General features: G+C 52.6%; 1 protein-coding gene across 1 annotated transcript; it reads right to left on the bottom strand.

Annotated features, from left to right (window-relative positions):
• Window positions 1-12005: 12005 nt before the first annotated feature.
• Window positions 12006-12921, bottom strand: LOC308050738 (olfactory receptor 14I1-like; the record flags this gene model as incomplete). The annotated part of the gene is made up of 2 exons (XM_080360879.1): window positions 12006-12113; window positions 12691-12921. 2 exons carry the CDS (start codon window positions 12919-12921, stop codon window positions 12006-12008), a joined length of 339 nt encoding a protein of 112 aa, XP_080217005.1.
• Window positions 12922-14635: the final 1714 nt, after the last annotated feature.

Here is a 14635-nt window from a genome sequence, read left to right as displayed (position 1 = left end):
GCAGCAGCCCTAGTCCTCCTGGCCACCAGCAAGCCCTGGCTCATCGCAGGGCCAGCACCCTGTGCCCATAAGTCCAACCCTCCTCCCTCACCCCAGGGCCTCTCTTCTCACCCTCTGTGTGCAGTCACTGCTGCTCCTGCTGCCAGCTTTGCTGCGGGCACTGCCGCAGCACTATTTTGCGTCTCTGCAGGGTTGCTGGCACTGCCCGGCTAAGCAGCGGCATCAGGGCACTCGGTGTGACTTGGCTTCACTTCCTTCCTTTCTTCCCTTCCTCCCACAGCCCTGTGCGAGATACCTGAGAACTTCTGAGAGGACAGACATCGTCCTTGCGTTCATCGAGGTGACGAGAGACACCAGCACCTTTGACAAGAAGCATGCAACAGACTTGCTGGACATGGTCATGGAATTCCCTGACTTCTGGCTGGTGGATGTAAGTGGCCTGTGGCTGGATTGCCCTGCCTTTCAGCCTTGTCAGGCCTTGTTCCTCCCTCCATCCCTCCCTCCCAATCCCTGGTGTCTCAGGAACCTGAAGCCACATGAAGGCGGCAGAGAGGGATGGAAAGGACAGCTGAGGAAATGGCTGCACTCCAGTGGCAGCACCATCCTCACCTGTGTCCCCTTCAGGTGCCAAAGATCATGAGATGCATCCACAAAACCCTGGACAGCATCAACACAGCACCAGCCCGGCAGGTCGTGGAGTCCCTGCTTCTCCTTATGGCTGATAGGAGACCTGGGAAGGTGCTCACAACACTGCTGAAGATTGCTCCACCAGGAGACAGGTACTGACCCCAAAAGCCATGAGGCTTTGTTCCCTGTGGGGAGAGGGGCCCAGAGACAAGGAATCCTGCAGGACACTCCCAAGGAGCAGGACCCTCCATCCCACCACGCTTTCCAGCACTGGGGGTCAGCCAGGTTCGCAGCAGCCACAGCTGAGCAAGCCAGCCCAGAGCCCCCCACACTCTGCCAGCCCCACGGGAGCACCAGCTCAGCCTCTGCTGCTGCCCAGGGCATCCCAGGCGTCCTGCAGCGCGGAGCCCGGACACGCTGCTGTGGCCCAGGCTGCCCTGCTGATAGAGCGCTCTCTTGCAGCACTGCCCTAGACATGTGGAAGGTGATGATCTCCACACTGCGGCCTCTGAAGAAGATCTTAAAAAACTTGCGTAAAAGACTCCTGGTCATAGACTCCATGTTTCCTGAAGGCCTTACCAGTGGGTCAGAAAGACATGAGATGGTGAGCAGGGCAGCTTCAAGGGGAGCCATGCTGGCAGATGGGGCTGGGGCAGCAGTTGAGGCGGTGGCTGGGCCTTGGCTGGGGGTCAGGCAGTGCGGGAGAGCTCCAAATGCCCTCCCTGCTGTGCTGGGGCCTGATGGCTGCCTGGGGAGCTTTCCAGGCATGGAGGCTCTCCAGGCCATCTGCCCAGGGGGGCCTGTGGGAAAAGGGGATGGCTGAGCAGAGCACAGGGAGTCGCTACTTTTCTTCCCTCCCTGCCCCGGCCCTGTTCTCCCACATCTCCATGGGTGTGCCCGTGGCCACCACCTGCCAGGAGGCCGCCACAGAGATTCCTGTGCCACCACCTGCCAGGAAGCCGGACAGGAGGCTGGTGCTCAGTGACTGGCATTTTGCCAGGGTGGTCTTTGACCCTTTCACAAAAAGGAAACTGTTTTTCATGCAGGCAAGAAAAATACAGTCCCTCCTGCCACAAGTCGTGGGGTTGCTCGACTACGGCAACACAGAAATCAAGAAGAAGGTCCTGACGTTCTTCCGCAGCACGATGGGTCACCTGAAGAGGGAGGAGGCCAGCCCTATTGTCGAGCAGCTGGAGGAAAAGCTCCTGTCCCTCTTTGCCGATGTAAGGCTGATGACAGAGACTGAGCCCTGCGGGTGGGCAGCTGCAGTGCCAGCTGCCCTTCAGCCCAGCCCTGTGGCAGCGCTGGGAGCAGGCTCTGCTCCCCTGGGCTCTCGTGGGATGGCTTCTGGGCTTTGCAGCCCAGCACAATCTGACCCTGGAGCATCTCCTCTCACATCAGCCCTGATACTGCCTCTGCTCACCATGGGCAGAGAGCTGCTGGGATTGAAGTCTGACTTTCCTCCTTCCTCCCAGGAGTCCAGCCAGCTGCGAGAGCTCTCCATCTGCCTCTTCAGAGAGCGAGTGCAGTCAGTGATGGGACACGACAAGAAGAGGATGGAAAGCTACGTGCGCCGTGCACTGCTTCCCCTCTTCTTTCATTTGAGCAACAAGAGCAACAATGTGGCCGAGGTACAGATTTCCACGCTGAGCACTGGGGCAGAGAAGGTGTGCTGACAGCACACAGGTGGCCTGGGCACCAGGGGATAGGGCTGCTGGCAGCTGGCAGCCTCCTCCAGCCCATAGTTCCTACAGGACCAGCATGAGTAGCAATAGAGAAGCTGCCACGGCCATTTCCACCACCTGCCATACCTGGTCCCACAGAGCTCAGCAGCAGCTTGTGGCCACCAAGGCCTGAACAGGCGCATCCCTACGGGCTCCTCAGCTGTCCCTGCAGGTGCTGGCGCTTGGGCTTTGTTGAGCCTCAGTCCCTGTCTCTGAGGGCTGTGGCCAAGAGAGCCCCAGATGTTTGGACCAGGGCATGTCGCTGCGCCCAAAGGGCAGGTGTTCCAGGAACAAAGCCAAGAGCAGGGGGATGCCAGGTCTCCTTTCGCAGACCGTGGTGCCATGTCCCATCTTCTGCTGTTCTGCAGGCTGCCAGGGAAGCCCTCCTTGGTGCAGCAGAGCTCCTGAAATGGAAACAACTCAAACACCTGGTGCGGACTCAGCAGACATGGAGGATTGGAGAGAGCTTGGTGAGAAGAACCAAGGCCCAGGCCAGACGAGGGCTGCCCCACATGTCTGTGCTGTGGGCTCTGCAGATGTGCCTCACCTGTCCTGCTGCAGCCCCGAGCTGCATCCTTGTTCCCTGTCCTCAAGGACAGAGCCCCCAAGGGCTCTTCCCTCTGCCCCACACCCAGCGGGAAGGAGGGCGCTCAGCACCCCTGGGACCCCTCAGCCTGTGTCTTTCTCTCTCGGCCTCAGCTCCGCAGGGCTCCTGGCTGGGAGGCAGGAGTGGCCTGTGGGAAAAGGGGAAGCTGGGTTGCTGGGAGGAGGGACTGATCCAGCCAGCTTGGGGTGGGGGACAGACAGTGACATGCTCACACCCTTGTGCTCTCTCCAGGTGGAGCAGGACAGGAGCAGGGCTCAAGAATACTTAAGTCAGAGTCTGCCGTACCTGAGGGATGCTCAGGCCAGCTTGCGAGAGGCGGCCATCAGGTTCATCGGTGAGTCAGAGCCCCCGGGTCCCTCTTTCGGCAGCCTGGCCCCAGTCCCCGCTGCTGCCCTGGCACAAGGAGCAGCCCTGTGGCTGCCAGAGCCCCGGCTGCCCCGTGCAGGGCCTTGGCTTCCCACCCCCAGCCCTGCCCACGCAGGTGGGCTTGGTGGCTGCCTTGCTCAGTCGGGCTATGTCAGCTCTGGGGTATCCCCTGGGGTCAGCCCTGATGAGGGGAGGGAGCAGGGGCTGACAGAACTCTGTGCCCAGGGCTGGCTGCGCGGCCCCTGAGGGACCGGAGGCAGGAGGAGGAGCTGGCTGAGATCTGCAGCGGTGAGTAGGGAGCGTGGTCGGGAGGGGATGCCTGGGGGTCTCTGCAGACGTGGGAGCTCATCTGGGCTCTGCTTCTTTCTTTTGCAGCCCTTCGGCCCTTGGAGAAGGACAGTAAACCCTCCATCCGCTCCCTGGCAGCTCAGACCATCCACATCCTGAGCAGTCCAAGGGAGCAGCCACGATCACGATGGGCCCTGCAAGTCCTGTGCTGCTGGCGTTGCTGACCCAGGTGGAGGAGCAGCTCTCCTTGCAGAAAAATGACTGGATTTTAATAAAGAGCCCTTCTTGAATTTGGGTTGGATGTCTGCCTTTTCCAGGGACCCCAGAACCTCTCTGATTGCTGTGGCACTTTTGAGAGCACAGCCCAGCGTCATGGGCAAGGGTGACACAGCAGACAGGAGCACTTGCAATGAGCCTGTCCAGGGCAGCTGAGATGAATATCATTGGGACAGTGGGGTTTGTTCCTGGAGTTACACACAGAAATGTCAGCGTCTGTCAGGCATTCACGTCTGAGCTGGCATCCTGGACTCCTTCTGCACCCAGGGATGTTCAGAGTCTGTCCCTCCTACACAGAAGCAGGAGTCACGGTGTCCCTCTGACCTCCTGTTGCCACTCCCAAGGGATGGGAGGCACCTCAGCCCTGTGGTGTGTCACCCTGCTCTGCACTCATCTGTCATGTCCCACATCATGAGGAATGCACACGGGGACGTTGGTTAAAGGAACCACAACCCAGTGCTGATTTTAGGCAGTTTCCATGCGATGTTATTCCCAACACTAAGCAACAGTCATCTTCCTTGTCCAGCTGGCCGTGCTGGACGGGTCCCTCTCTGCTGCCAGGACACACTGTTGGTTCATATTCAACTTGCCATTGATCAGAACCGTGAGATTTCTATCTGCAGAGCTGCTCTCCAGCATCTCGCCCCCCAGTCTGTCTGTACAGCCAGGGTTGCCATGTTCCGGGTGCAAAATCCGGTGCTTGCTCTTGTTGAACTTCATGTGGTTGGTGATTGCCCAGTTCTTCAGTTTGTCCAGACCCCTCTGCAGGGCCTCTCTGCCCTCCAGAGTGTGAACAGCTCCCTCCAGTTTTGTGTCATCAGCAAACTTACTAAGCAATCCCTCAAGTCCTATGTCCAAGTCATTTGTAAAGACATGGAAGAGCACTGGCCCTAAGATGGATCCCTGCGGAACCCGCTAGTGACTGGTCACCAGCCCAACATGACCCCATTTAGTAGAACCCTTTGAGCCCAGCCCGTCAGCCAATTGCTCGCCCACCGCACTGTGTGTTTACCCAGCTGTGTGCTGGACATCTTGTCCAGGAGGATTCTGTGAGAGACACTATCAAAGCTTTACTGAAATCCAAAAAGATTGCATTGATTCACTTCACTTGGTCAACTAGGCGGGTAACCTTGTCCTGGAACGGAATAAGGTTGATCAGGCAAGACTTTCCCCTTATGAACCCACGCTGGCTGGGACCAATGACTGCGTTGTCCTTCAGATGTTTTTCATCTGAATGAGTCACCCAGAGTTACCCCTGTGTCTGTGTCTTTCTGGCCAGGAGTCTGTCCTGAGAAGGGGATCCAGCCTCTGCCACTCTGGAGAGACAAACCCTGTGTCCATGGCACCGAGGGACACAAAGGCTGACTTGTGCAAGACCACCCATCATCTGAACCACTTAGGTATGTACTTGTGGATGGGGTATCAAGGCTTATAATGTAAATGACTGTATACTTGGCACTGCCCAGAATGGCTACTGCAGACGCAGACTGCTGTGTTGCAGAGATTTATATTTAGGGAGATTAACCTTTTGCTTCCTTTTGATTTTTATTTTAAAAATTATATTAATAATATTAGAGAAATTACACAAACATTTGGAGGATTATTGATGAATTTTACCATGATTCTCCACAGAAGGCCCACCAGCTTTACATCTCAAGAAACCGGAGGCCAAAGACCAAGGGAAGGATGGGTCGGGCACTGTCCTGGGATGTGGGAAACTGAAGTGTGCGCCCATCTCCCAGTGCCTGCCCTGCTCAGTGAAGAGTGTGAGAAGCTCTGCCAACCAACCTGCAGCCAATGTTGTCCTGCCAGCTCAGGACTGGAGCTTCCATCCATGGAGGTATTTAAAAGATGTGCAGATGCAGTGCTTTGGTATATGGTTTAGTGTTGGGCTTGGCAGTGTTAGATTTACAGTTGGATTCCATGATCTTCAGGGTCTTTTACAACTTAAATGATTCTCAAATTCTATTATTTCAATCAAAAGCATTTCAATTCCCACCACCTCCAGCTTCCCTCAAGGGCGGCTGTTGTGTGGCACAACTGTTTTGGCTCTCCAGGCAGGTTGGGCACTGGTTTGGTGCCTGCATTGGGAGTTTTCCCCTTCCTGGGGTAAAAGACCAGCAATGACAGACGGTTGTAGGGATCTGGATGGCAGAGGTTTGAAGTCGTCCTTTCAAAATCTGAGCAGGCTGAGCTTTGGAGCTGAGGGAAAACAGAGATGCTCTCAAGGACGTTTTTCAATAGTGTCCCTATCACTAATAACAGTCACAGGGAACTCCTTATTCTCAGTGATGATGGTGAACTAAAGCTTTTTAATTTCATTTCCAACAGTCATTCTTGTTTCTCAAAAGGGAAGTTGTTTATTTTTAGCCAAAGAAAGACAAGGAACACATGCCAGGTTGGTGCAAAGGCACAAAGGAAGGCAGAATTTTTACATGGTGTACACTGGCGCACACCGTCACCTGCATTTCCAGTCTCTGCAGTCCCAAATGTGCAGCAGAGTCTGGAGTTCAGAGCTCCCTTCATCTGCCCTGTGTGAAACATGTAAAATGAAACTACCCCAGTCAAAGAGTTGGTTTTGATTCTCTTCAGAGCCTGAAGCACCACATGGGACATGAGACAAGTCAGGATGCCCAACCAGGACTCACATGCTCTGCACTTCAAGTTCAGGTGTTCCCAGGAATCTCAGGAAACAAGGCGTGCTGATTGCTGGGTGCAAGGAGTTGGTCAAGAGCCTCGTCTCCATTTCTGTAATGATGGCTTTGCTGCCTGGCTGATGTGCAGACTCTGTACATAGAGGCTGACACCTCTTGAGCAACCTGCACTGAAAGGGTTAACAAGGTGGACATGAGCAAAAAAGAAGAACCTGGGTGGGGCCAAATGAAAGGGGATGCACAAGATGTGGTCAGGGCTGTTTGGGGGCACTTGTAAAGCAGCCCTGCACTTCATGTGAATTATTTGTGTGCTCAGGGAGAACCTGAAAGCTTACTCTAAATTGAAAACATGAAGGGGATGAAAGGACAGTGTCATTCAGGCTGGATGGGACCTTGGGAGGTGTCTTGACCAACCTCCTGCTCAAAGCAGGGTCAGACCAGATTACTCAGGACTTTATCCAAACACATCTTGGTCACTTTCTGGGACGGAGTGGGTGCGCAGTCCTGGGAAACAGCTTCCAGTACTTGACTGTCCTCATGATTGGCAAGTTTCTCCCTTTCTATAGCACCTTTCCAAGCCCAACCATCCAGGTTGTTTTTTATCTATCTACTTGCACACTGACACAGACCATAATGTCCTACCTTTGACACAAGAATATTGTGGGGGATGATGCTGAATGCCTTGCTGACTTCCAGGTAACAGACCACCACTTTCTCGCCATGTCCAGTAACACTGTGGTCAGGGAGTTCCCCCAGTCTCCATGGGCTTTCCAAGATGGTGGAGAGTGGCCTCACTGTGACATGGTCCTGCTGTCCCAGCTCCTGGGATGCTGCCCCTGCTGTCCCATAGACTGGAAAGGATTGTGTTAGTTCCAGTGACCCCTGACTTGATCCCCATCCACCGCTGGTTGTTCTCCACATTCCTGTCTCCAGTCACAGAGGCCTGGGAGACAGCAATTTCTCAGAAGAAACATTTTCCCTTTGAAAGTGCTGGTAGGAAGTGTATTTTGCTGAGTAACTGGACACAATTATATATTTTACTATATATTTACCAATACATAAATATATTTTTATCCTTATGATCACATAGAAAGACAGATAACACAGGTCTGTTGAGATCACTGTCAACATGGCCATTGAAGAAGAGAACAGTTCAATTAACCTTTTTTTCCTTATTTCCTCCATCAGGCAAGAGTGGCCAACAGCTTCCAGCATGACTCACTGTGTGCCAAGAGTATAAAGTGGCATTGACAGCCCACGGCACTGGATTTTTTGGTGCCTTTGACTCTATTGGTGTTTTAATTATCTTTTCTTTGTTTTGAACATTTTAAACATCAGTGTTTTCCCATGAGATTTTCAGGAGGTGCATTAAGAGCAAAAGAACTACTGATATCCACAAGATTTGCCTTCTCAGCACTCTCTCTGTTATCTGTGCATCTGATCTCCCTCATCCTCCAGGTATTTCCTCCTGCCCTGACTAAACTGACCATGTTTGAAGTCCCATTTCCAGCAGCTGATCTGCACACAAGCACTTGTAGTTGCCATCTGGGTTTCCCTTCCTCTTACTCTCTGATCACTTAGACAATTGTCAAGAATCCAGTTGCTGCTTTCAGCTTCAAGGAGTTAAAAGCTTCCTTCTCTTTCAGTAGTCTGTCTAATTCTGTCTTTACCCAACTCTTCTATTGTGTTTATTTTATAATTGCCTTTCTGTCTAAAACATTTCTTGCATGGTTCTGCCTTGGAGAAGGTGAACCTCAGCAGTGGCCATTAGTCCTTGGGATACAGTTGAGGAGTGTGTTTTCTTTTAATCATGAATCTCATCAGTTTTGCTTTGTTAGTTCAAAAGTAAAGCAAAGTCCCTCTTTGCTGTATACACTTTGGTCTCCAAGGAGAGCAGGTGGGAGCTGGTGCAAAGGAGGTGGCACATCAAGCTGCAGACTGCAGGGACGTCTGGTGTGAGGAAAAGGGATGCAAGGCCCAGGGGGCCCATGAGAGAAACGATGGGGTTGGGGAGGTGAGGAGCAAGGTTGTCCACACAGTGTCACAGCTCAAGGGACAGCTTCTCCAGCGAGTCCAGACCTCCTTAGGAGAGACCCTGGATCAATATCAGACAATGCTGCAATCACCTCTTCTCCAAACTGAAAAGTAATCAAATAGACCCTTTACAATAAAATACATTTATGTTACAAGGTTTTTGAAATTTTTCTCCATAATTACACCAAGAACACTCTCTAATTCACTGAACAAGACTATAAGAAGATTACAGGAAAAGACATGGTTTCTTATGGCTTTCTTCAATGTAATGAGCCCTATGGTGGATTTGGTGCTGAGTCCTTGAACATTACTCAGGTGCTGCGAGGAAATTACACAGACCTTTCCAGCAGTCAAAGTAAGGAGAAAAAATTACTAAGTACCTTGAAGTATTAATGAGTTCCACTGAGAGCAAGTGCCAGCAAAGCCTCCCCAGGGACTCGTTAGAGCAGAGAATTGGAGGCCATGATGGCAGATAAACAAAGGGAAACGTGCAGGCAGCTGAGGTGCTGAGAAAACCCTGGTTTAGTTGGATGAAGCAGAGAGGCCAAGACCTGACCCCCAGCCCCTGGGAAGGCAGATCCTGTCCCTCACACATTGCTCAGGGCTCTTCCTGGGGCAGGGGATGTGGGCTGTGTGGTGCCAAGTGAAGGACAACGGTGTGACAGTTCCCAGCCTTCCTGGGGGTGTGCAAGGAGGCCATGAGGTGCCCCAGTGCCTGAGGACAACATGTCTCCTCACAGGGCTTGGTGGCAGAGGCCATTGCCATAGCCAAGGGGACAAAGACTTGGGTTCTCTTGGTGACATCCAGCCTTGCCAGTGCCCTTTGCCATCTCCACCACAGGTTGTCCTACACTGTCCCACAGCTGCTGCTGTTTCCCTGCAGGCTGTAGACACCCATCTCGCTTTCCTCCCTTGCTCTCACCGTGGTATTTCCATACATTGACTGATGTGTCTCCACTCTCATGCTGTTCCTTGAAACACAAGTACATGGACTGATCTCCTGCTCCTTCTGGATGATTTCTCGTACCACAGCACTGCCCTTTGAAGAGAAGGCTCCGGGGGGACCTTATTGCCGCCTTTGTGTACTTAAAAGAAGACAATAAGAATGATGGGGACAGACTTCTGAGCAGAACATGTTGTGATAGGACAAGGGGTCATGGTTTTGAACTAGAAGGGGAGAGTTAAAGGCCAGACATGAGGAAGACATTTTTTACAATGGGGAAGTTGAAATAACAGCACCAATTGCCCAGAGAGGTGGTGGATGCCCCATCCCTGGAGACATCCCAGGCCAGGCTGGATGGGACTCTGAGCAACCTGAGCCGGTTGAAGACATCCCTGCTCATAGAAGGTGTTGGACTAGACGGCCTTTCAAGCTCCATTGCAACCCTCTCTATGATTCTATGATTCCTTCCTCCAAGGAAAGCTCCACCACCTGGGAAATGACCCTTCAAGCATAGAATCACAGGATCATAGAATCGTAGAATCATTTGAGTTGGAAGAGACCATTAAGATCACGGAGTCCAATCATAACCTAACTCTAGAACTAAACCATGTCCCTAAGAGCTTCATCTATACATCTTTTAGACACCTCCAGCAATGGTAACTCAACCACTTCCCTGGACAGCCTGTTCCATTGCTTCACAAACTTTTCCATGAAGAAATGTTTCCTAATATCAACTCTGCACATTTTCTGGCACAAGCTGAGGCCGTTTCCTCTCATACTATCCGTTGCTACTCAGGAGAAGAGCAACACCCTCCATGCTACAACCTCTTTTCAGACAGTTGTAGAGAGCGAGAAGGTCTCCCCTCAGTCTCCTTTTCTCCAGGCTAAACATCCCCTTGTCCCTCAGCTGCTCCTTAGAAGTCTTGTGCTCCAGACCCTCAACAGCCTTGTCCCTCTCCTCTGCACTCGCTCCAGCACCTCAAGGTCTTTACAATAGTGAGGAGCCCAAAACTGAACCGAGGATTTGAGTTGTGGCCTCACCAGCATCAAGTACAAGGGGACGATAAATGCCCTGTTTCTGTCCACTACTCTATTCTTGATACAAGCCAGGAGGCCATTGGCCTTTTTGGCCACCTGGGCACACACTGGCTCATGTTCAGCTGCTGTCAATCAACACCCCCAGATTTTACATCTCTGCTTCTGCCTCTTTGTTTTCTTCTTCCTCTGTCTATTCTGACGTGACAGAGCTCTCCATGGAAAAGATTCATGGAATCCTACAATAACACAGGTTGGAAGAGACCCCTGAACACCATCTCTGTCCCACTGACCTTTATGGCACCCCAAGGAATAGCTGACAGTGTTTGTGCTCCCTTGGGTTCATCTCACCACATGCACACAGTGGACATGCACATGATGTGTATGTTTACAACTCATCTGCACAATGAAAACATGGACTTTTGACCTAGTGTTTCATAGAATCTTAGAATGTCCTGAGTTGGAAGGACCCACGAGGATCATGGAGTCCAACTCCTGTCCCTGCACAGGACACCCCACAGGTCACCTCGTGTGTCTGAGGACATTGTCCAGTCTCTCCTTGATCACTGTCAGGTTGGGGCCGTGACACCTCCCTGGGGAGCCTGTTCAGTGTCCAGCACCTCTGGGGGAAGAGCCTTTTCCTCATGTGCAACAGACACTCCCCTGGCACATTCTTCCCTTTCCTTGGGTTCTCTCATTGGTCACCAGAGAGAAGAGATCAGTACCTGCTGGTCCTGCAGGTCTCTGGCAGGAGCCTGGCTGTGAGAGGACACTGCTGTGTGCCAGACCTGCATACACGCACTGTTCAGCTGTACAATGGTGTTTCATCTGTGGGCCAGTTTCTTGGGTATATTCTTGAGAGAAGGTTTGGAAGAAGACCTAAACCTTCAGGCCCTGCCCATAGGAGATCACCTTTCTATCTGGAAAGGCTGTTGTGAGTCCAGCTCTGTCACAGCAGTGCCCATTGCCTGTCCCTGCCTGCACTCACAGGACTGACACAGCAGGACGGTGACCAAGTGCCAGAGCACTCAGGCCTTGCACCAACACAAGGGACGAGAAGCAGAGTGTGGAGTGGAACCAGGACAGCTCTGGAAGAACAAGTGCTGCTGCTCCCTGGCAGGGCTGCCATGCCAGAGCTGTTTTCCCCTCCACCCACGCACAGGAACTGTCCCTGCAGCTCCAAAAGCCCTTGCAGGAAAGATATACTGAAAAACAAGTCACTAAAGAGCCCTTTATTCTGTTTAGAGACAAGGAGAGCACTGCTGCTCATTTAAGCAGCCAACAGTTATAAAAGAAAAGCCAACAGTGAATTAGAAAGGGGATGACAACATTATCACAATAAGAAAACAACCAACAACACCAGAAAATCCAGTTGACAGGCTGAGCTTGTAATTAGCTACATTAAAACTCCTATATAGAAGAAGATGGGCAGTTTATTGCTTCAGAAATCACTAGGATATGAGTTTCCACAGGGCATCCTTGAGCTGCTGGTTCCTCATGCTGTAGATGAGGGGGTTCACTGATGGAGGAACCACTGAGTACAGAACAGACACCAGCAGGTCCAGGGATGTGGAGGAGATGGAGGGGAGCTTCAGGTAGGCAAACGTGCCAGTGCTGATGAACAGAGAGACCATGGCCAGGTGAGGGAGGCAGGTGGGAAAAGGCTTTGTGCCGTCCCTGTTCAGAGGGGATCCTCAGCATGGCCCTGAAGATCTGCACATAGGACACCACAATGAACACAAAACAGCCAAATACTACTAATATACAAACGGCAAGAAGCCCAAGTTCCCTGTGGTAGGAGTGTGAGCAGGAGAGCTTGAGGATCTGGGGGATTTCACAGAAGAACTGGCCCAGGGCATTGCCCTTGCACAGGGGCAGTGAAAATGTATTGGGCGTGTGCAGCAGAGCATTGAGAAACCCAGCGGCCCAGGCAGCTGCTGCCATGTGGACACAAGCTCTGCTGCCCAGGAGGGTTCCGTAGTGCAGGGGTTTGCAGATGGCAACGTAGCAGTCGTACAACATGATGGTGAGGAGACAATACTCTGCTATGATCAAGACGGCAACTGAAAAGAGCTGAGCAGCACATCCCGTGTAGGAGATGGCCCTGGTGTCCCAGAGGGAGTTGGTGATGGATTTGGGGACAATGGTGGAGATGCAGCCCAGGTTGATGAGGGAGAGGTTGAGCAGGAAGAAGTACATGGGGGTGTGGAGGTGCTGGTCACAGGCTATGGTGGTGATGATGAGGCTGTTGCCCAGGAGGGCAGCCAGGTAGATGCCCAGGAAGAGCCAGAAGTGCAAGAGCTGCAGCTCCCGTGTGTCTGTGAACGGCAGGAGGAGGAACTGGGTGATGGAGCTGCTGTTGGACATTTGCTATTCCTGAGCATGGGGTGCTGTCATGAGAAAAAAAGTGTAAAGCCAGGGAAGTGTTCTCTGACAAAAATCAAACCAACTCCCATAGACCCTCCCCTGTCACACACAGACACCCTTTTGATTTTCTAGGAGAACATTCTTCAGCACTGTGGCTGCAGCCCTGCTTGGGGCTGGAAAATGTGCAACCAAGAGCAGGGCCTCTGCCCATGGGCTCTCGATAAGTCAGCCCAGCTTGACAGAAGTGGGGCCACAGAAACGGTGGGGATTATCTTGGTTCTCCTAATACGGAAGTGCTGCCAGCACTTGCTTTCCCAGTGATAAGGAACAGAGATGGTGAAGGTAGTTTAAGAGTTCAAGGTGTTTTTACATCTCCCCCTATATTCACTGCAGAGTGTTGTTGGGTGTCAGAAACCCTCAGCATTTCTGCTGCACTCAGGGACAACAGAGTGAGTCCTGCGAGACCAAAGGGTGCCTGTGGGTCAGTGCAGAGTGATGGCAGCTGCTCTGTCCCTCTGTCTTGCTCCAGCTGCCATGGGCTGGCACCTTTCTGAGATGGGGGCTGATCACACTCCCATGGTACCCTGAAAAGCCACCAGGCACTGCTGAGAGCAGAGGGATCCACCTGAGACCATGACAGGTCTCACCCTTTCCTAAGGTCTCAGCACCCAACGCTTAGCCCAGGACACACACAGCTCATTCCCCAGCCCCACAGACTGCATTGCCCACAGAGAGAGCAGAGGGATCCACCTCAGACCACTACACATCTCACTGTTTTCTAAAGTCTCAGCAGCCCACATTTAGCCCAGGGCAGAAGTAGCTCATTTCACAAACCAAACAGCATTTTCACTGTCGCACCATTTCTGTGCTTCTCCTTGAGACTTTCAGATAACACAAAGATGCTATAGGATGTGTTTGCATCCTGGAGGGGAGCTCACAGCTGGGATGGAAACCTCATGCAGATAGCCAAGTGTGTTAATGCTGGCATTTGATTCAGGGAGATTCAACCCCACAGACTTCATTGCCCACACCCCACAGGTCAGAGCAAAGCTGGGACATGTGTGCCCATGGACACACCTGCAGGAAAGGACCCACAAGATCAGGCTGTGACTCTGCAGCTGAAACTGCCATCCCCAGAGAGCCTGACAGCAAGAACAAGATCCCAACAGCAGTGACCCAGAGCAGGGGAGCAAGAAGGAAAATGTGGTGAGGGTGGGTGTGAGAGAGGCCAGGGCAGAGGCAGCCGGGCACTCAGACAGCGTCACCCTTCCCCAGCTGTGCAGCCACCTCCCAGGCACCAACATTGCTGGGCAGCTGCTCTCAGCCCCTGCGCTCTGCAGAGGAACTGGAGCTCTGGCTGCACAGGAGCTGCTTCATGCCTTGGAGCCCCCGGCCCTGAGGGCAGAGGCTTTGCTGGGTGGGACAGGAGGCCAGGGGGCTGCTCACAGGAGGGATCTGACCTGCAGGGGGTCACAGAGACTTTTCTCTGTTCTCCCTCCCATAACAATTCCGGGTTTAGTTTCCTCTCATTTCTGATCATTTTCCTGCTCCCTGGAGATTCTCCCCTGGGAGGTGTTTCCCTGTCCATGTCTGTTCCCTGTCAGTGCTCACAGACCATCCCCCTCTCTGTGCCCTCCCCCTGGCCCTACAGATCCTGCCTGTTCACAGGGCACTGCCTGGGGGCATCTTCCTGTTTGCAGGCTGGAAAACAGAT

Source organism: Nesoenas mayeri (assembly GCF_963082525.1).
Source record: "Nesoenas mayeri genome assembly, chromosome: 29".
Lineage (NCBI taxonomy): Eukaryota > Metazoa > Chordata > Aves > Columbiformes > Columbidae > Nesoenas > Nesoenas mayeri.
The sequence above is the reverse complement of the archived record's forward strand: the minus strand, read 5'-3'. Positions and strand labels throughout refer to the sequence as shown.